The following is a 20,901-nucleotide window of genomic DNA, read 5'->3' as shown; positions in this document are numbered from 1 at the left end:
AGACATAGTTAAAAGATATGTGTGGGAGAACTACCACAGATTATGATGGGAGTTTCCACTTATAGTGGGGTCAACATGTTTCTGCCCTAATAAGTGTTAGATTTACATGGGCATTCGTCAGGACCGTGTAGCGTGTACCTCGGCCGTATGGGCACGCTAAGGCCCACCCTAACCAGAGGACGTGAAAGTTAAAAATTGTTCTATGTGTGAAAAAATGTGCAAGAAAACAACACAAACCACAAGTTGTGGGAATTACAAAACATTATTGTGTAGACGTACATTCCAAACAGCAAGCTGCTGTAGGACAGGCTGTTCTTAAAACTCTTTTTCAAACTGCTGCAGCTGGCACAGGTGACCACCGCTAGAGAAGATACTGCTATACAGTCAATGCACAGATATGAATTCAGCAGACCACATGCCTCGAACGGAATATGCTTCTTACCAGTATGCATCTGTTCTTGGCATGTAGGGCTGCTGACATTCATATCGCCCACCCTCCTCCCCGGTACCTGTTACAGCTGTAGCATTCTCTCTTTTGCTTGGACATTTCTTACTGTACTATACTCCATCTCTGCCACAATGACGAAAAACAATCTGAAGATGGAGAAGATGCCCATGCGCACTGTAGTCCAAGGGAGGAGCCACCTATCTCGTGATACTTCGAAGACTCTTCCAGGACAACAAAGTGCAATCATCCGGACCCAACACTAGGCGGCGATCTATGCACAGATATGAATGTCAGCAGCCCTACATGCCAAGAACAGATGCATACTGGTAAGTAGCATATTCCTTACGCGTGCAGTTGGTTAAACGTATTCTCTTGCAATGCCCATAGGTAAAAAGCCCATAGCCGCAATCTTAGAGATTTATAAGTGTAAATGTATATCGATCTTAACATATGGCATGGGCATTTATGGATGCAGGGATGTACTTGATATGCAGACAGAGGAGAATAGATTTTGTTGTAGAGTTCTAGGAGTTCCCCCTTCCTCACCGCACTTCTCCCTCCATCTGGAGTAGGTCTTGATTATGTCCAAGATGCAATAAATGCAGGCACCTCTAGCCATATGGTGTTCTATCTGGACAAATGAAGAAGCTGATCTTATCTGGCAATTATTAGAGACTGTTTAAGTTGCACTTGTGGCCTCTCTATCCCCTGGCTCCATATATTTCAAAACCTGCATCACAGAACTTGGTTGTGCCTCATTGTTTGAGCACCCAGATTCAATCGGTAAAGGGGACCGACAGAGGGTTTTGGATAGCTTCCGAAAGCACAAAGAATTGTCATGGGTATTGTCTGAAGTATCCAAACCTACTGTCAGGGATTATTGCCTTATACAAGTACCTCCCTCCATTGCCCCGTGTCTTTTAGATGTAAATAATGTGCACAAAAGGAATTTTTTGACTAGATTTAGGCTGGGGTCATTTCGCTGGTTGATATGCTTCCCCCTGGGCCAGTATTCTTCTGAATCTATTACCATTTGCCCTTGTGATGAACATTTGAGCCAAACTATTGTGCATTTTGTATTTTTCTGTCAATTTTATCTTCCATTTACTAGGACATTTTAATAACTCTTTTACGCAGGCACACATTTTCTACGTGTAAAGCGGCTTTGTATTTTCTCCAGCAACTCAATAATTGTGATGTTCTAGAGGCAACCGTATATTTGTTTAATATTAAATGCAGGTTGAGATACTGATCTTCGGTGCCTCTACCCGCTCTGAACCCAAACTGGGCGTTGGACAGAATATTTTTCTCTACAACCCAATCTTCTATTTTTGCTAAAATCACTTTCCCTAGAATTTTTATGGATGAGTCTAGGAGCGATATGGGCCTGTAGCACCTAGGGTCCCCTCTTTGGCCCTTTTTATACACAGGGATGATGGTTGAACGTGACCATGACTCTGGAAACCCAGATGTTATTGAAGCATTAAATACATTTGTTAGTAATTTCGCCCAGAAATCGGGATTGGCTTTATACATGTCCGCCGGCACACCATCGGGCCCAGGTGCCTTTTGACCCACTGTATTCTTGATTGCCTTCCTAACTTCCTCAATCGAAAAAGAAAGTGCTGACCACAGAGGATTTAAGTCAGATACCACAAAGGGTTCTAATTCCAGATTACTGCCATAAATATTTTCAAAATGAGTTAACCAATCCTTCTCACTAATGTTAACTTCTAATGTGCCGTTCTCAATACCAGAGAACAATGGGTTGTTAACAATAGCCCAGAAACTGGAGCTGTCCTTCATTGTCGCTTTATCCATTAATGCTGCCCAAGCTTCCTTTTTTATATCACTTTTGCGAGCCTGCACTATAGTTTTATACTCCCTCCTAAGTCTTATTACTTGCAATTTATCCCTAGGGGTCTTTTTAAGGGCCCATATGAGCATACTATGAGCTCTGGAACACTTGCTGTCAAACCATCCCTTAGCCAAGGGTTTTTTTGGTCGGGTATTTACAGTGAGTTCTTTGGCCACTAGGGCACAAATGGTTTCATATGAGGTGATTTTATTCATCCCCAAACTAGAGGAGTGCAAACAAGGTCTCTTCTGCGAATGGTGAGAACCTTGGCTCGATCTTTCTGGCACTGCCAAGATTGCACAATGTCAGTACTTTTGCACTTTAGAGTTTCCAAGGTGTCTCGCTTTCTCTCTGGGATGTGTTCTGCCTAGATAGGAAGTCTGGACTCCAGTATGGCTTCCTGTGGATACCTCTCCTGGCCCGGGGTCTGAAAAACATCAGGAACAACCAGGTCCAAGTCATTCAGTGGTGCCGAATTGGGCAAGGAGAGTGTGTTATCCAGAACTCCTCGGCATTCCTATCTGTCCTCAAATGAGGCTGCAACTTCCAAAAGATTGCAGTAGCAGGGCAGGGGCAAGGAAAACCATCACCTCCATGTTTGGGGATTGAACAGCGACAGCTGACTTCCTTGGCAGCCGGGCGTCAATCAACAAAATCAGTGTATGCCTGCAGCTCAGACAACTTTGCGGTTAGATGCAGTACTTAACAGATTTACCGACTTCAAGCCAGTTTACCTGAAATATTGCTTTTTGTGTTGTCAGTAGCCCAGTAAGGACTTGCTTTGTGCACAGTTAAAGGGTACATGAAGGTTCTTTTGTTTTTTTACAGTTACCGGATCAGCCTTCTTTCCTTAAATCGCCCGTTGGGATACATTTTTGAAGTTTTGCAACATTTGTTTCCATCCTCCCCATTTATTATGTCTCAGTCCCCCCTTAATTCGGTCCTCACCTTATTGATGTGCACTCCTTTTGAACTATTGCACAGCTGCCCACTAGGATTTCTCACCCTTAAGACCATTTTCCATGTCACCATGATATGTATGAGTAAACCGCAAGTCCTCTCCATCAACAAGCCAATCACTACTTTCTTCCCAGACAAGGTGGTTCTTAGAACTTGCACCACCCTTCTTCTAAAAGTGGCACTGTCCAAGTAGCAACCCTTGTAAAGTTTGGGGGCTCATTCCACCAGAGCCAAGTCTGCTACCACTACATTGGCATGCAAAATGCCTGTTATGGATACTTGCTAGGCTGCTACTTGGTGTCACTCTTTACAAAGCACTATTGTTTGGGCCGGCAGGTGTGTTTAGATGGGCATTTGCGGTTGGGCTCTACGTCTAGGGGGGCATGGTCAGCCTAGAAAGGGCATGAGTGACATCTGTATGCATTTCCATGCATCATTTATTGAGCGGAACGACGATGGCACAGAATTGCTCCGCGACACCTACCGCAGCACACTGGTACTGCTTAAAAAGTTCCAGATACTGTCTGCCACCTGCGGAAGATTGAAAAAGTGAGAAATTTTCATTTGAAACAGTAACGATCAGAAAGAGCATTACCGAAGGTACGGAACAGGTTAACCACTTATGCAGCAGAACGACGTTGGCATGGAGCCACATGACGCCACCTACCAGCATCCAGGAGTTCTGCTCTAAAAGTTTCCAGATCCAGTCTGAGGCCTGGGAAATATTCTCAAGGTGAGAAATATGTTGTTATATAGGGTTTGCTCAAGATAGATTATCACTGAAGGTAATTAAAGTGTTCAATAGTCTGCTTTTTTTGTGCTTAAACATCTTGATACCTGCACCCTAGGGAGATGTTGCAAGATAAAGCAAGCCAATTCAGGACCTTTTTTTATCTACAGCATAACAGTTGCTCATCTGTTTCTTGTAAAACTCTGGTTTGAAACTGAACCACCATCACAAGCCTTTAGGGTTCATGGGGTTTTTGCCTGCTTTTATTTGAACAGGCTATATCTTGTGCTAGAAATACTCACTGAGCTTTCTGGTTGAAGTGGACTATAGTGTTGGACAGGGTGACTGAAAGACTTTAGGTTATCAAGTGAAGGACTCCTTATCTAATTGTATTCTCCTTTGCCTTTTCTTTTCCTTTTATGCTGGCTGTGTTCCTATAATACTGCATAATGCTTTATATTTTAATATCAACATTCTATAATTAAATGTTTGTATTTCCACCTTTGCTAAACCTCTATAAAATGTTTTGAGGTCCAGCACATAGGGGTGAATGTTTGTGTTAATCAATTTAAGGACATCCATTGTGGGGGAGTCGAATTTCAAGTAAGTACCTTTTCGAAGTATTTTGTTCTAGACCTCTCTCCTGTATGATTCTCTGAAACCTAAGCTGGACTGCTGTACACAAAATAACTTCAAAAGTTCAGAAAGTATTGAAGATCCCATTCCGAAGGAGGCCAAGTCTCCTTGGCACCCTTTCTCCAAAACATCCAATGGGATGAATACAGGGATCTGTGAAGATAAATACAGATATTGGTCAACAATTTTGTGTGTAATTTCAGCATACTACCCTAGGCATTCCGTTATGACACTCCAGTACTCATCGGTAGACTGATGCTAAATGTTTTTCATTCTTCTTTTCATAAGATGAAATGATAATGTTAATTGTTACATGTGTAAATGTCAAAGTATTCGCAGATTCTTCAAATTTCTATTATTGAAAAATTACTTGTTTACATTTATTTTACATTGCGCAAACTGATATTTTGCTTATTATATTCTTATTGAGTAATCTTTATTTTTTAAACTCTAGGGTGGCTGCTCTTGGACTTGCCTCTGGAATCCTGCTTGTCCTTCTGCTATTTTGTTTGTATAGAGTGCTGTGCCCTAAGAACTATGGCCAGAATGGCCTCTCACACAACCGTAGAAAGCGGGTTGACCTTCCTTGTGATGACTATGGGTATTCTCCTCCAGTCACAGAAATCGTCCCCCTAGTTCTCAGGGGCCACATCATGGTATGTTTGTTTGGTGATCGTCAAAGAGTAAATGTGTGTTGAGTGGTTTTCTGTGTATATTTTGAATAGTAGTACTTGATTAGTGCAAGTTCATACATTGTTTCTCATGAAGCATTATACTTTTCTGTGCAAGAGATCCTATACCGTGTAACTGGTTTGTCATAAAGCACATAATAATGTTCAAGCAACTTTGCCAAGTATGTAAGGCCATCCATAACCGGGTTATCTTCACAACCAGTTCCTTCTTAATACAATTTACAGTAAATCAAGATCATCTACGTCCTTACCATGTGTGTCTGGTAATTAAAGATACTTCTATTGCAAGGGAGACTGATACAAACCCAAGGTACAACAGGATATAATGCTTCTACCCAAGCATCCTGTGAATCCTACAAACATCTTAGGACTTCTCTATTTAGGATAGTCATTTTATAAACATATCTACTTTATAGAAGACCAAGCAGTACCACCTCAGGGCATTTGCCCAGCTCTGAACATGTAATCTGTTCTATAGTTACCAATACTGAGATCTAAAATGATTTTCATGTGGGACAAGACCAGTGTTGTGTAGTTCTAAAAATACATAGGGTCTGCACATTTAGACAACATAAACTAAGGGATTGGAGTACAGACTGATCCTAGACAGCCCCGCAGGATATATTGGCCTTTAGACCAGCTAGCTCACAGTGCTGCTGTAAGCCCCCTAACCTTACCAAGGAGCGAGTAGTTTCTAGCAGCTTTCCAACATGACAACCCTTGATCCTTCAGGGATGGTGGAAATAATGCAATACTTTTCAGTCAGTCAATTGTTCTCACTTAGTCTCAGAGAGATGCACAAAATAAATTATAGGGACATTTTTCAATAAGCATTTATTGAACCAGCGTCATTCTAGTATGAAACTTGTTTGCTGCGACAACCATTAGACAGAAGCAGAGTACAAGTTTACATGCTTCAACAGAGTAATTATATGGTAGAAATCTACCATAGTGCTAAAACAGTGAATAGAAGCAGCCATATATACATGACGGTAATCAAGCTACCTTCTACGATGCAAACCCTACCTAAGTGTACCCAAGTGTACCAAGCATGTACGTAGGTATAAAGCCAAGAACCCTCTAGCAAAGAGCCAACCCCATTACCTGATGGGAGAAAACGAGGGACCTGTCTTGGTCTAGAGTTGGATACCACCATGGGATGTCAGACCACTGCGTGCTGGAGCTTCTGCGTGCAGGGACCTCAGCGTTTTGCATCAGCATGGAAGCTTCTATTCTCTCTAGTGTAGGTATGGTTCTTTTATACATAAAGATAGCCTTTGGGGTTCCTAACACAATCAATATATTGTGAGTAAGATTATGGAAATGAGTCTGGAACAGCCTGCAATTATGCAAAGTATTTATTTCGCCCTAGGATGAAGATGACCATGACTTTTATACAGAGTATGTTAATCCTGTTATGTAGGTCATGTGCAGGGGACTTTTCTAAGAATCCTCATGCATAATAAGTGAGGTTAGTTTCAAGGAAAACAATCGACATTTATTCAGCACATAACTGGGTAAAAGGTCAGTGCTAGAACCATTATGCAGAGAAAGGTAGGACAAATGTAGGTGAATGGTCATTTAGCTATTTTGGCCAATATTGGCGTACATAACACCAGAGGACATGTGTCGGAGTCCCTGTTCTCCCCACATTCCCTCCAGCATCTCGTATTCGCACTCTGCCCTATTCGTGCTAACCATGTTGGAGTGTACACAGTATTGTATTCTTTTTTTTAATTCAATTCTTTTTATTTATTTATTTGTGTTACCCAAAAACGTCAAAATAAAACATCCCATCATGGCATAAATAAGGTTTATCAGTTCTTCCAGATAGTCTTGTACAATTGTCATCAGAGCCTTACTATTACAGTAGAGAAGGCAAGGACTGAAATCTGGAGCAGTTTCTCACTCCCTCCCTCCCCTTCCAATATGGCAAAGCATGACCCTTGCTTTTCCTCGACTCCGGCCATCCTGCCCTGTCCATCCCGCGTTGAGGTAGTCTCAGAGGCTTTGGTATCCCAGTCCAATTGTGGTAGGTCCACCACTATCCCCACACTTTCTGAAATCCTCGGGCAACCCCTCGCCTCTTGTAACACTCTTTCTGTCTCCATGCAGCGTGCCTTGCCGATCTCCCATTGGCTTTTTGTGTGTGGGGAGGAATAGGACTTTACCATTTACTAGCTATATCCCTTTTTGATACACAGAAGCCTATCACATCGAGTGTAAGCTGCCTTCTGGGAAGATCCATGTTTCTTCAAGCTATTGTTGGTATGTGACCCTGCTCAGGCCAGGAGTGAATTCACGGTTTACCACAAGTGGCTTAAAAGGGGACTGAATATAAGCCAGCCCTCTCTTAACTACTAGCTTGTCTCAAACCTCTAAAGTGTCTCTCATAACTGAGGATTTGTTAAAGGTATTGGTTTGTTGCACTGTGCGCTGCCAGGGTACCGCCCAAAGCAGCCAGGGTATGATCAATCATACACCAACCGTTTTTGTCAGTAATTCCCATCCCTCCTTCCCGCTGTCTCAGCGAACACTGATGCCTAGCTATCTATCTGGTCTGTCACTTACAGTAAAATGCTATCTGCAAACATGGTTAGTTTTATGTCTTAAACACAAGTTTTATTTCTCCATATTTAAATTCACTAGTTTTTGAATTGAAGTCTACCAGACTGCGCAGCTGCCTGGTTCACAAAGACTACTTGGGGACATCTTCAAAGCTTCCATAGGAATGCATTCCGCCCGGAGCTTACCATTGGTTTTGTGGTTTTATAACTTACAGTGCTTGATTTCTATTTGCTGGCTTTATTTGTTTTAGGCTGCCCAGAATGTCTTTGTCCCTCCCATGGTGCATAGTCTGTTTACTGTGTTCTTCAACAAGTGTTCTCTTTCTGTAAACAAACCTTTAAATATTATCTTGTCACATTTGCTGTGCATTCAAATGCAAGTGTCGGGGGTCTCTCTTCTTAGGGTACTTGGTAGTTACTTTTCTTTTTTGCACTTCAACGTGTGAGGATTTATGTGACAATCCTGCTGGGTACTGGTATCTAGAACACAACGTTCAATGTCTGCAAATGAACTGCAAATATTTCAAAATATAGCAGAATTAGGAAAGCACTATTGAAGGACATAGTTTGTAATTCTGAACTGTGGTGAAAACAAATATTTTCTTACGATCAAAACAATAAATGCACTAGGTGTTAGCATTTCCCCACATTGTCGCTTGTGCAAGTGTGCAGTTTTATCATTAAAACGGTATGTCTGTGCAATGTAATAATCATTTTGATTGCAAATGTGTTGTCTGTAATGTCAGGACACTGCCACACCTTCTACTCCATGACATTTTAGTCCCCTCTACAATAAGCCACAACACTCTACTCAACTCTGCGCCACTCTGCTCCACAACACTCTACTCTACTCCACTCCATGCCACTCTACTCTGGGCCAATCTAACTCACTCTGCGCGAATCTAGCTCACTCTGTGCCATCTACACCGCACCCCTCCACTCCACAACACATTACGCCACAACTCTACTTTACTTTGTCACTCCACTCTGCACCACTCCACTCTGCACCACTCCCCTCTGCCCCACTCCCCTCTGTACCACTCCGCTCTGCACCACTCCGCTCTGCACCACTCCGCTCTGCACCACTCCGCTCTGCACCACTCCGCTCTGCACCACTCCGCTCTGCACCTCTCCGCTCTGCACCTCTCCGCTCTGCACCTCTCCGCTCTGCACCTCTCCGCTCTGCACCTCTCCGCTCTACACCTCTCCTCTCTGCACCACTTCCCTCTGCGCCACTTCCCTCTGCGCCACTTCCCTCTGCGCCACTTCCCTCTGCGCCACTTCCCTCTGCGCCACTTCCCTCTGCGCCACTTCCCTCTGCGCCACTTCCCTCTGCGCCTTTTCCCTCTGCGCCACTTCCCTCGGCACCACTTCACTCCACTCTAAGACATTCCACTCTGTGCCACTACACTCCCTCTCCTCTACACCATTAATGTTTAGCTACACTGGTGTACAGCATAGCTAAAAACATATTGGCAAGCCAATAGCTCTTGCATGAGCAAGACCTATGGCTTTGCCAGAGCTAGTTTAATGCTGGGCTTCCTGCTCCATAACTAAGCTGCAATTTGTCAAATAGTGGCCTGGGTTCTAATCCTAGCTTTCCCCAGCGTTACCCATTGTATAATTCTCTGCATATTTGGTCTTCGCTGCTCTCTTACAGGGTGCAGGACACCAGCACCTGAGCTCACTTTTGAGGGTAATTGGTGTGCTTTATAGATTTCATTCATCATTCCTTACCAGCAAACACAAAACCCATAGAAACTGGCTAAACGTTTATTAACTGCTACATAAAAACTGAACATTTCCATTTCCGGTGTTGGCTCTTCCATAGTCACATGTATGTTTTGAACCATCCCTGCTGTGAGATGTGAGGTGCCTGACATTGGCATGTGAAGGAAATGTTGTAGGAAGTGTGCCAGTGATGTGCTGCAGAGGTAGTGTATGGAGTTGATAAGCTGAAATTCACCCCAGGTTGTGTTTTTGCTGACTTGTGCTGCCACTAACTGCATGCTTCTCTTGCAGGATATAGAGTGTCTCGCCAGTGATGGGATGCTGCTTGTGAGTTGCTGTCTGGCCGGGCAAATCAGAGTATGGGATGCCCAGACTGGAGATTGCCTCACTGTCCTCCCAAAACAAGGGTAGGTGATATGGGGCAAGGGGGTGCTCATTATTGTTATGGCTGGATTTTCTGATTAGATGGGATCAGCCCCTAGGGGCCCCTCCAACCCAGCCAGAACGTAACCACATCCCTCCTCAGGACCATCTATCCAGGCACCTGGGTACCTACCTGAGGATGGGGAACTCGCAATATACAAGCTCATATTATTAGAAACACCACTAAATCTATAGGGATACTAAGAATACTCACTGATTACTAAGGATATCCATGCCCTACACCACACTCATACCTTATAGTCTCGCGGCCACTCAGACCCAGACTAATCTACCCCAGGGCAGATATGACACACAATCCGGTGTGTCTACACATGGGCCTGCAGAACCCAATGCTCTCTTTTCCAAACGGTTTACAATCCGGCAAACCTAAACGCTGGTAATCCCCCCCAACGCTCTCACTTACACAAGCCACAATCCTGTGGGTATACGCGCTGGTAATCCACCCCAACGCTCTCACTAACGCCGTATATCAACGACGACCACATTCCTATGAGCACCTTCAGTTATATGTTGGGAAGTCTCTCTCTCCCTATTCACTAAGGGCTTGCTACTACAATATTAGGAGTTAGCCAATTAATATAATGTACCTCTTATCCTTGGCATCAAAGGTCCACTCGCTCCCTATTTATATGATCACCACTTACCTGATTGGGGTTACTCATCCATTCATATAAACAACAACCACCTAGAAGCTACATTTACCCTGATTGAACAAGAATACAAGGCACATTTCAGTTCACTAATAAACTGGGGTTTATTAACAATATAAACACCTACACAGATCTGTATTATAATAGACACATCCACATGTAACTGACAAAGATTATAGATAGAACACACCGCTGCAAGGAAAAGGATTAGCAATACAATAGCTTAGGGAATAAAGACAAGATTAAGATGCAAGTGTAAAGTAAACTAATATAACAGGACCGATATCACCTGATTAGTGTGAAGTCTTGTTCTAGCTGTCATCTGGGTTCCTCTCTCGTCTGTGCCTTGGCTCATCTCAGACTCTCTCTCCTGCACTCTTGGATACACCTCTGCGCTGATCACTTTGCACTGGACTCCTCTCCCCCACGAACTGTCTCCACCTTCCAGCTTCAATCTAATGGTTTCTGCCGCTCTAATGCTCTTCATTCCACTAGCTTGTTCCCTCTATTTTAAATGTCTCTGTACCAATGTCCAAATAACTCCAGCTGCTCCCACAGGTTAGTCCACGATCTCTCCTCCGTCTCTTCTAAAAGGCATTACTTCAGACTCCAGCTATTCACACCTCCTCCTGATAAGTAACTGCTTCTGACTGCTTCCTTCAGTTCCAGCTCACTGACTGTCTGTTTGTCTTCTCTCTGTTCCAAGCATGTCCTGTCTCGTCTCCTCTTGCAATTCCACTCCTCCAACTCTACCAACACTCTCTGCTCCTTCAATTCAACTCAGCTCTCTCTAGCTTGAACCCTCTCTCTCTCTCCTACTCCAACAGCTCCTCACTCTTCTACCACTCCAGCTTGACTCCTCTCCGCTCCGCCAACTCCACTCGACTGCCTGACTCCGCCTCTGCACTTCACTGATATAGAATGCTGTTTCCTCATGGAAAGTTCCAGCCAGCAGCTTCCTCCCACCGATCCCATGCACCAGGCTCCTTGCGCTAGACGCTCCCACGCATGTTTCGTCTAGAGACCTGAGCCCAGGAACAATTCCTGATTAGATTCAGCTCTGGCCGGTTCTCTCCGGTTCGCTTAGGGCGAACAACAGCTTTAACTATAAACTTTACCTTTACTCTAAAAAGCCTCTCAGCTCCATCAAGATGGAGTCCCTCTAGTTCTAGGCCTGTAGGCCTGAAAGGGATGAAATACCCCTTAGCTCTGTCAGAATACCTACATAAACCATACCAATGTGTCTACTATAAGCAAGTATGTCAAAGCCAATAGGCAATAGACAGGTTAGAGTCAAGAATAAGGGATCTATCATCATATTAAGCAGCTATCCTCTTCTAGGTCAGGAAGAAAGGGCTTAAAAGGGCCAACACAAGCTAAGAATACCTATCCTAGATGTGAGCAAGATTAAAGTCTATATCACTGCTAAATAGAGCCAAAAACCCTGCCATTACAATTATATGGTGCAACGGCTGCTGAGACTGGTAGATTATCATCTCAAGAGCTAGAAACATGGGCACCATACACTCAATTGGGTTGCTAACACGGATGGCATACAGGTCACTGAGACAGAAGACAGCCCCTCATTCTGAAACAAGGGTAGATCACTATGAACCCCAGGGGTGTTACGAAGGATTGAATAGCACAGACTGTGAGAATGGAGGGTGCTGTATCGTCCTCCTGAAATATAGGTAGGTGAACATTGTACACATACACGCACGAATGAGTCTCTCATTTGGAGACAATCTTTCTGTTCTTCTTTCCTGTTTAATTGTGGTTCATTGGCACTAGAATGTAGCGAGCTACTGAGGGTGAAGATTGCTCATCCTGATCAGGATCATCACTTAGTTCAGTGCCTTGTGGGATGTTCTGTAAAAAAGATAATGCATCTGGAATATGATTTGGCAGCTGCAGTAAATACCATCGGGGTTAGGACGTGTTATATTATCAAGCATTTGCTATTCGGCCCACTTAAGCAGAATTTATAGCTTAGTTGGTGTATAATTCGCAAAAATGTCTTCTATATCAGAAGTAATAGTAGGATCAGTTTGTCCATTGTGCCTAATTCTCTCTACTTTTTTAGAACTACTATTCAAAGCACTGATCCAATGTGGAAAAAATATACAATACATTTAGACATAAGAGAAGACAGCGTGTGTTATCCTAAAATTCTTTGACTGTATCCTGCCCTTACCGACAAAAGGCATACCAATACTTCCATCTGTTGCTTTAATGAGTTTTAAAGATCACAACAGGCTTCATGAATTTTATCAGTACTCTCTCTGCAATGCCCTTGGGCTGCTCGCTGACTGTAAAATACCTCATGTATTACAGTTAGTGGAGTACCTTGTGCATGAGAATGGAGGCAGAAGGGCACACTTATATAGTCATTAGAAAAACAGGGAGACTGAAATACTTCAGTGGACTGATTCAATATTTGATTGACAATGCCTTAAACTACTAGTTGAAGGTTCTGGAGTAAGAGATGGCAATGGCTGAAGGAGGTTGACCCAGTGATCCTTAAAGTAAAGGTGGGATACAATATGCTTGCCTTGAGTGCTGCAACTGCTAAGCTCATCAAACCTTAACAGGCCCTTCTCCATTCTTTATTTCTTTGAACTTGTTAGACGGACCGGGAGGGTCGGACGAGGATAAGGGGAGCGGTCTCCCGGGAGAGCCGTCTCCAGCGATCGTACAGACAAGTAACTTCCCCCCCACAGACGGACACCACACAAGGTTAAAGTTCAACGAGACTTTATAGGCAATTCTTTAAGTTACGATGGAATGGTACAAGGAGGTCTGGACTCAGGGGTCCCCTCGATTCTGGTCTCTGGTTCGGGAAAAGGGTAGCGGGACAGTCTTGTTACCAAAAAGATGGAAATAGCTCTCAATCCTCGAGCTCGGCGTTCTAGATGATCGGGCCGCGGCGGAGCCAGCAGGTCCCGAGATGGACGAAGGAAACGACGGTCCGCGGCGGAGCCAGCAGGTCCCGATGAAGGTGATGGTTACAAACGGTCCGCGGCCACGCCAGCAGGTCCCGACGACGATGAAGGATATGAAGGTTACGAAGGTTGCGGCAGCACCAGCAGGCCAGACGATGGTGCACAAGACAGAGCTACGGCAGCGCCAGTAGTCCGTCAAGGATGAGTTCTTCTTTACGTCTCTCGACTCCAAGATACAACTGCCTTCCTGCTCTGGAGCTGCCCCAGTTATAGGGCTGGTGTTCTTTGATGTCCGGACCCTCGCACTTGGAGGTCGGGAGGTCCGGGATGAGGGAGTCCAGACACCCAGCAGGGGGGTGGAGCCAGCGCCCGGGGAGGCGATGGGCGAGCGGCACTTGGCGGGGGAGAGCCATCGACACCTCTTTCTCCCATTGACTTGCCAAGTAGCCCGCTCACCTCCTGGGTGGATGGTGGTGCCGGGATGTCTGAGGCCTGGCCAGGCCCAGGGTTGAGGTCGATCGGGGGCCAGGCGGCCTCGTGGTGGAGTGTCCAAGATGGCGCCCAGGATGGGCGCGCAGGCCGGCAGTGGATCGGGCCCATGAGGTCGACATGTTCGAGGGCAGGGGTCCCGGAGGGGACGGAGGACGTTGTAATGGTGGTGTGTGGTCCCTGCGTGACCGGGCTTGGGCCTGGTCGGGCCGGGGGAGAGCGGCCCTTCATGTGGCCTGTCCAACATGCGTCCCCCCCAGCTGAAGGCGGGGAGAGTTACCCATCCTCTTGGGGACTCTCCTCGTCGAGGCGGAAGAATCGGGACAGGCCATCCGCGTTGGCGTGATCTGGCCCAGGCCGGTGTTCAACTGTGAAGTCCATACCCTGCAGGGAGATGGACCAGCGTAGTAACTTCGGGTTTTCCCCCCGCATCTGCATCAGCCACTGCAGGGGTCGGTGGTCGGTCTGCACCCGAAAGTGGGTGCCAAAAAGGTAGGGCCGGAGTTTCTTGAGGGCCCAGACTACAGCGAAGGCCTCCCTCTCTATGGTGCTCCAGCGTTGTTCCCGTGGTAGGAGTCGCCGGCTGATGAAGGCCACCGGTTGATCAAGGCCTTCGGCGTTCACTTGAGACAGGACTGCCCCAATGCCATGGTCTGAGGCATCCGTCTGGACGACGAACTCCCGGCTGTAGTCGGGGGCCTGGAGCACAGGGGCGGAACACATGGCGGCTTTCAATTGTTCAAATGCAGCTTGACACTCGGGGGTCCAGTTGACTTTCTGGGGCTGATTCTTTGACGTGAGTTCTGTGAGGGGCCCCACCATCGTACCATAGTCTTTCACGAACCTTCGGTAATAGCCCGTGAGGCCCAGGAAGGCTCGTACTTCGGTCTGGGTGATGGGGGGCTGCCAGGATTGGATGGCGGCAATTTTTAGCTGCAGAGGGGCCACCAGGCCGCTTCCCACCTGGTGCCCGAGGTAGGTTACAGACCCTTGCCCAATTTGACACTTGCTGGCCTTGATCGTGAGGCCAGCTCGCTGAAGGGCTTGCAGCACTGCTCGGAGGTGGTGGAGGTGTTCGGACCAATGGTGGCTGTATACAGCGATGTCGTCTAGGTAGGCGGCGCTGAAGTCTTCGAGCCCCGCCAGGACCTGATTGACGAGCCGTTGGAATGTTGCTGGGGCATTCTTCATGCCGAAGGGCATGACTGTGAACTGGTAATGGCCATCGGGGGTGGAAAAGGCAGAGCGTTCTTGCGCCCGGGGTGTGAGGCCGATTTGCCAGTAGCCCGCCGTCAGGTCGAAGATACTGAGGTAGCGGGCAGCTCCCATGCGGTCGATTAGTTCATCTGCCCGGGGGATGGGATGTGCGTCTGTTCTGGTGGCCGCATTCAAGCCCCGGTAGTCAACGCAGAACCGGAGTTCTGGTGTGGTGCCGGGGGCAGCTGCTTTGGGGACCAGTACTACAGGGCTGGCCCAGGGGCTGTCTGAGGGCTCGATGACCCCGAGCGCGAGCATCTTGGCTACTTCATCCTGGATGCAGGCCCGTACCCGATCTGGCACGCGGTAGGCCCGGTGGCGGATAGGGGGGCTGTCCACATCGTGCACACACCAGGAAGTGACACCTGGGGTGAGGGAGAACAGGCTGGCGAACTGTGACAGGAGGACTCGACACTCCTGGTGTTGCTCTCTGGTGAGGGCCTCCGAGAGTCGGACCCCATCCACGGAGCCGTCTTGCTCCCTAGTCCGTAGGAGGTCAGGGAGGGGCTCGGAGTCTTCTTCAGCCCCATTGTCTGTGGCCATCAGGAGACTGAGTTCGGTACGCACAAAGTGGGGCTTCAGTCTGTTAGCGTGGAGGACCCGGAGGGGGTTCCGGGGCGATTCCATGTCGATGAGATAGGTGGCAGGGCCCTTGCGCTCGACTACTTTGAAGGGCCCCGTCCATTTGTCTTGCAGGGCGCATGGCTCGGTGGGGGACATCACCCATACCTGTTGGCCAGGTTCAAATTCAATGGAAGAGGCATTCCGGTCATACCACTTTTTCATGTCCTCTTGGCTGGCCTCTAGGTTAGCTTTCGCCAGCTCCCTGAACCGCCGGGTCTGGTTGCGGAGGGTTAGGAGGTACCGGAAGACATCTGGAGGGTTCTTTAGCAGGGGCATCTCCCAACCTTCTTTGACTAGGCTGAGTGGTCCCCGCACTGGGTGTCCATATAGCAGTTCAAACGGGCTGAAGCCCAGGGATTTCTGAGGGACCTCCCGATAGGCGAAGAGGAGGCACGGCAGCAGCACATCCCACTGGCGACGGAGGGGTTCTTCCAACCCCCCGATCATCCCTTTTAGCGTGCGGTTGAACCGCTCAACGAGTCCGTTCCCTTGAGGGTGATAGGGGGTCGTGAATCGGTAGGTAACCCCGCACTGTTGCCAGAGGGATTTCATATATTTAGAAATAAAGTTCGTGCCTCTGTCGCTGACGACTTCTCGGGGGAAGCCCACCCGGGAGAAGATCCCCATCAGAGCCCGGCCGACTACCGGGGCTGTCACGGTCCGCAGGGGAACAGCCTCAGGGTAGCGGGTGGCGTGGTCCACTAGCACCAAGATGAATCGATGGCCTTGTTTGGTGCGCGGGTCCAGGGGCCCCACGATGTCTATCCCGACCCTCTCGAACGGGGTGGTGACCACGGGAAAAGGTTGCAGGGGGGCCTTTAGTTTGCGGCCGCTCTTTCCACTGGCTTGGCACGTGGGGCAAGACCGGCAATGCTGGTGTACATCGTTCCTCATTTTGGGCCAGAAGAAGTGGGTCACTAGGCGACTGTAGGTTTTATCTTGTCCCAGGTGTCCTGCCAGGGGGACATCGTGGGCCAGGTTCAGCAGAAAGTCTCTAAAACGGAGTGGCACCACTAGTACTCGGCTGGCCCCCAGTTCTGCGATTCTTTGCTCACTGTATAGCAGATCATTGTCCCAGTAGACCCAGTGAGTTCCGGAGGTATCCCCTGCGCTTTGGGCGAGTGCTTGCTGGCGGAGTCCCTCGAGGGAGGGGCAGGTCTTCTGTTCGTGGCGAAATTGTTCTTGCGTGGGCCCCCCCTCTTGAGGCCACTGGTCGAGGTTAGCGAGGTCGGAAGGTTGAGCTGGTTCGGGGGGAACGTCATGGTCGGTTGTTTCGGCTGGGGCGACCGGAGGCGGTGGCGCCGGCCATTCGGGCTCCTCTGGGCGGTGGTTGGCACGGGCGGCCATGGACCGGGTGGTGACGCACGCCCAGTCCGGGACGCCTAGCATCCCCAGGTGTTCTCTTCGTTCTACGGCTGCCCACGGGGAGCTTTCAAGGTCATTCCCCAGGAGGCAGTCTACGGGGGCATCGTCTCGGACCGTTACTTTCAACATGCCGGAGACCCCTCCCCATTCGAAGGGGACGCAGGCCATCCGACACAGACTTTCTGAGTTATCGGCTGAGCGTACAGGGCAGAGAATGTTCGGTAGATACTGTTCTGGGGTCACCAGGTGACAGCGGACGGCTGTTACACTGGCCCCGGTGTCACGCAGGGCTTCGGCCCGGTGTCCATTGATGCTCACCCATTGGCTGTACTTCTGGGTGTTAGCGGGTAGGGGGACCCGCGGGACCATGTCTTTCCCCCCTAAGCATGCTAGAGCCATGGCGGCTGGCTCCCATTCTTGGTGCTCTTGTTCATACTCCTCTTGTTCCTCTGTGATCTGTTCCTCCCCTAGGGCAGCAGCAGCCACCTGGCGGGGTCTTGGGCTCTGGTACTGCGGGCAGTTTGGGTCGTTTGCATAGTGGCCGACTCGTTGGCATCGATGGCACGTAATATTGGCTCGGTACCCCGGTCGCGCTGGGGTGCTGCCCCGGTTGGCCGGGGGGGTGGTGCTGGTAACGGGGGCGACCGGGCCGTTGTCTCTTCCGCGTCCTTGGCCCCCTCCTCCTCCTCGGGGCCGGTGCTGACCATTGTTGTTCCGGTTCTGCTCGTAGGACCCATTTCGGCCTACTCTGGTGATCTCCCACCGGTCAGCTTCGGCTGCGAGCTGCCGGGGATCCGTTAACTTGCTGTCGAGGAGGTGCTGGCGGAGTTCAATGAAGCAGTTGTTCGACAGATGCTCCCATACCATGAGATTGAACAGTTGTTCGTAGGTTGTGACATTGCTTCCTTTGATCCAGCCCTCGAAGGCTCGGCTAAAGTAGTTTACATAGTCCACCCAAGTTGTACCCGGGATGCGGGTGCAGTCTCGGAACCTCTGGCGGTACATCTCGGGTGTGAGGCCATAGCGGGTGAGGAGTGCAGCTTTCATATGGTCATAGGAGGTCATCTGGTGATCCGGGAGCTGTAGTAGGGCATCGCGGCCCTCATTGAGGAATCTCCCCCATAGACCGGCTCCCCAATCGCTTCTATCGATCCGGTGTGCAGTCATAGCGATTTCATAAGCCTTAAACCATTGTTGGATGTCGTCCTCTCGGAAGTATTCTCGAACGACATCTTTGGGGATGTGTACCTTTTTCTCCGTTGCCCCTGGGGTGTGGGTTTGCTCGGGCACCCCTACTCCTTTATTCTGCTTGCGTAGGTTGATCTCCGCTAGGTTCCGCTCGTGTTCGTACGCCAGTTTCTTTTCCTCGAGCTCTCTTTGTCTCTGTTTCTCCTCTCTTTCTTCTCGGAGACGCAGGTGCTCTAAGTTAATTTTTTGTTCGGCCAACTTAAGTTCAACGTCCATTTTGAGTCGGGCCATTTCCAGCTCGTGTAGTCGGGTTTTTTCTCTTTCCTGGATCTCGTCTTGCGAGAGACCCGTTCTTTGCTCTTCCGAGGCCGTGGTGGTTTTTGCTGTGGTGCTTTGATCGGGGGTTCCGGCAGCCCCGGTTTCTGCCCAAGATTCTAGGGCATGCTTAAAATCGTCTTTCGTACTTAGTCCGGTGGTAGCGATGCCTAGTTCGATGCAGAATTGTTTCAGTTCACGATGGCTGTACTCATCCAATTTTTCCATCTGGAACTTCTCAGTTGATCCGCTTTCTTTAGTTGTCATTGTGATTTCGTCGTGGGGTGAGCTACTCTCTGTACGTTTATGCGGGGATTCGGATCGCGCCGCTGGCCACCAATGTTAGACGGACCGGGAGGGTCGGCCGAGGATAAGGGGAGCGGTCTCCCGGGAGAGCCGTCTCCAGCGATCGTACAGACAAGTAACTTCCCCCCCACAGACGGACACCACACAAGGTTAAAGTTCAACGAGACTTTATAGGCAATTCTTTAAATCTGAAAGAAACACGTTAGTGTTAGATTCCTTACCTTAGAATATCCCCAGGCGTCAGTCTGGATCCGGAAACTTTTGCGTAGCAGTACCCCTGCGCGTCGGTAGGCGTCGTCTGCAGGCGTCCCCTGCGGCTCCGCGTCCGTCGTCGGCGTCGTGCGCCGTGATGACGTCGCTGGAGTACATAGACGCCGCCTCCGCGCGCTGACGTCAGTTCTTCTTTTTTCCGCGCCAGTGGACGCAGATCTGGAAGAGCAGTACTCCGGTCTTTGACCAAGTTTTTCGACTTTTTTCTCTATTGTGCCTGATAGGATGCCTGGATTTAAGAATTGCGATGACTGTGAGCGCACGATGTCGGTCACAGACCATCACCGCCTCTGCCTCCGGTGTCTGGGCCCCGACCACGACGTGGAATCGTGCCTCGACTGCCGGGCCCTTACCAACAAGGCTAGGCGGGAGCGGTCCCGCAAGCTGCTGGAGCTCCGGGTGTCGGCCCCACGTCGGGACCGGGAGCGGTCCCGGTCCGGCCGGAGGTCGGGGGAGCGTTCGAGGGAGCGGTCGCGGAGCCGCGCTGGGCGCTCCGGAAGTCGACACCACTCGTCAGGCTCGTCAGGTAGGAAGCACAAGAAGTCGGGGCGTCGTCATCGTACCCCCGACTCCCCCCGACGCTCGCGCGATGCGGCCGGGGGCTCGGGTGACCCCAACCCCGCGGCTCCGCGAGAGTCGCCGGCGCGGCCTGCCTCATACCCTCCGGTCCCTGGGCATGGCGCGACGCCTGAGGAGATCGAGGCGTTCCTCATGGCCATGAGGGCGCTCGCTTCTCCGACGGGGCCTACGGCGCCTTCGGGCCCAGTGCTACCGTCTGGGGGCCCTGGCGGTTCGGGTGTCCCTGCCTCGGCGCCGTCGGGTGCTCCGGGCCCGGCGTCGCCGACGGCTCCGACCCCGGCGCCGCAGGGGCCTTCGGGATCGGCGCCGGCTGGTCTTCCGGCCTCCCCGGCGCCGTTGCCATCGGGGTTACCCCCGGCGCCGTCCCCGCGCGGCGCCGGTTCTCCACTGCCGGTTCCGGCCGGCGGTGGGGTTCCGGCGCCGGCTCCGGGCGGCGCCGTCCCCTTACCTTCTCCGACGCCGGACGCGGCGCCGGATGGGCGTCGCACGACGCCGGTCCCGGCGCCGATGGGGCCCATGAACCCCGAGGAGCCGGTCTTCATCATTGACTCCGAATACGGAGAGGATGAGGAGTACGGTGAAGGTTGGGAGGGGTCCGAGGACCCTCTGGCTCGCGAGTGCCAGTATGACCCGGACTGGACGGGTGACTTGGGGGATGCCAGTGGTTTGGACGACTCCCCTAACCCTGGTTTGATCTCTCCTCCAACCGTGGCATCGGTGGAGGGAGCTGCCTATTCTGTGGTGCTGATGAGGGCTGCCAAGGCCTTAAACCTTGAGCTCCCCGTCGCGGCCGTGAGGCCTAACATCCTCACCGAGGTCTTCAAGCCGCAGTCATGCCCTTTGGAGCCTC

The 20,901-nt window shown here is 49.7% G+C and overlaps 1 protein-coding gene across 2 annotated transcripts in view; it reads left to right on the top strand.

Annotated features, from left to right (window-relative positions):
* SCAP (SREBF chaperone) overlaps positions 1-20,901 on the top strand; it is an 833,069-nt gene that overhangs the window by 643,934 nt on the left and 168,234 nt on the right. For both annotated transcript variants that reach the window (XM_086941009.1, XM_086941010.1), the window contains 2 exons: positions 5,087-5,288; positions 9,914-10,029. In XM_086941009.1, the coding sequence (XP_086797135.1) occupies positions 5,087-5,288; positions 9,914-10,029 (318 nt within the window). The remainder of the gene's footprint in view (positions 1-5,086; positions 5,289-9,913; positions 10,030-20,901) is intronic.

This window comes from Lissotriton vulgaris, chromosome 10 (assembly GCF_964263255.1).
Source record: "Lissotriton vulgaris chromosome 10, aLisVul1.2, whole genome shotgun sequence".
Classification (NCBI taxonomy): Eukaryota; Metazoa; Chordata; class Amphibia; order Caudata; family Salamandridae; genus Lissotriton; species Lissotriton vulgaris.
This window is presented reverse-complemented; position numbering and strand designations above follow the sequence as displayed.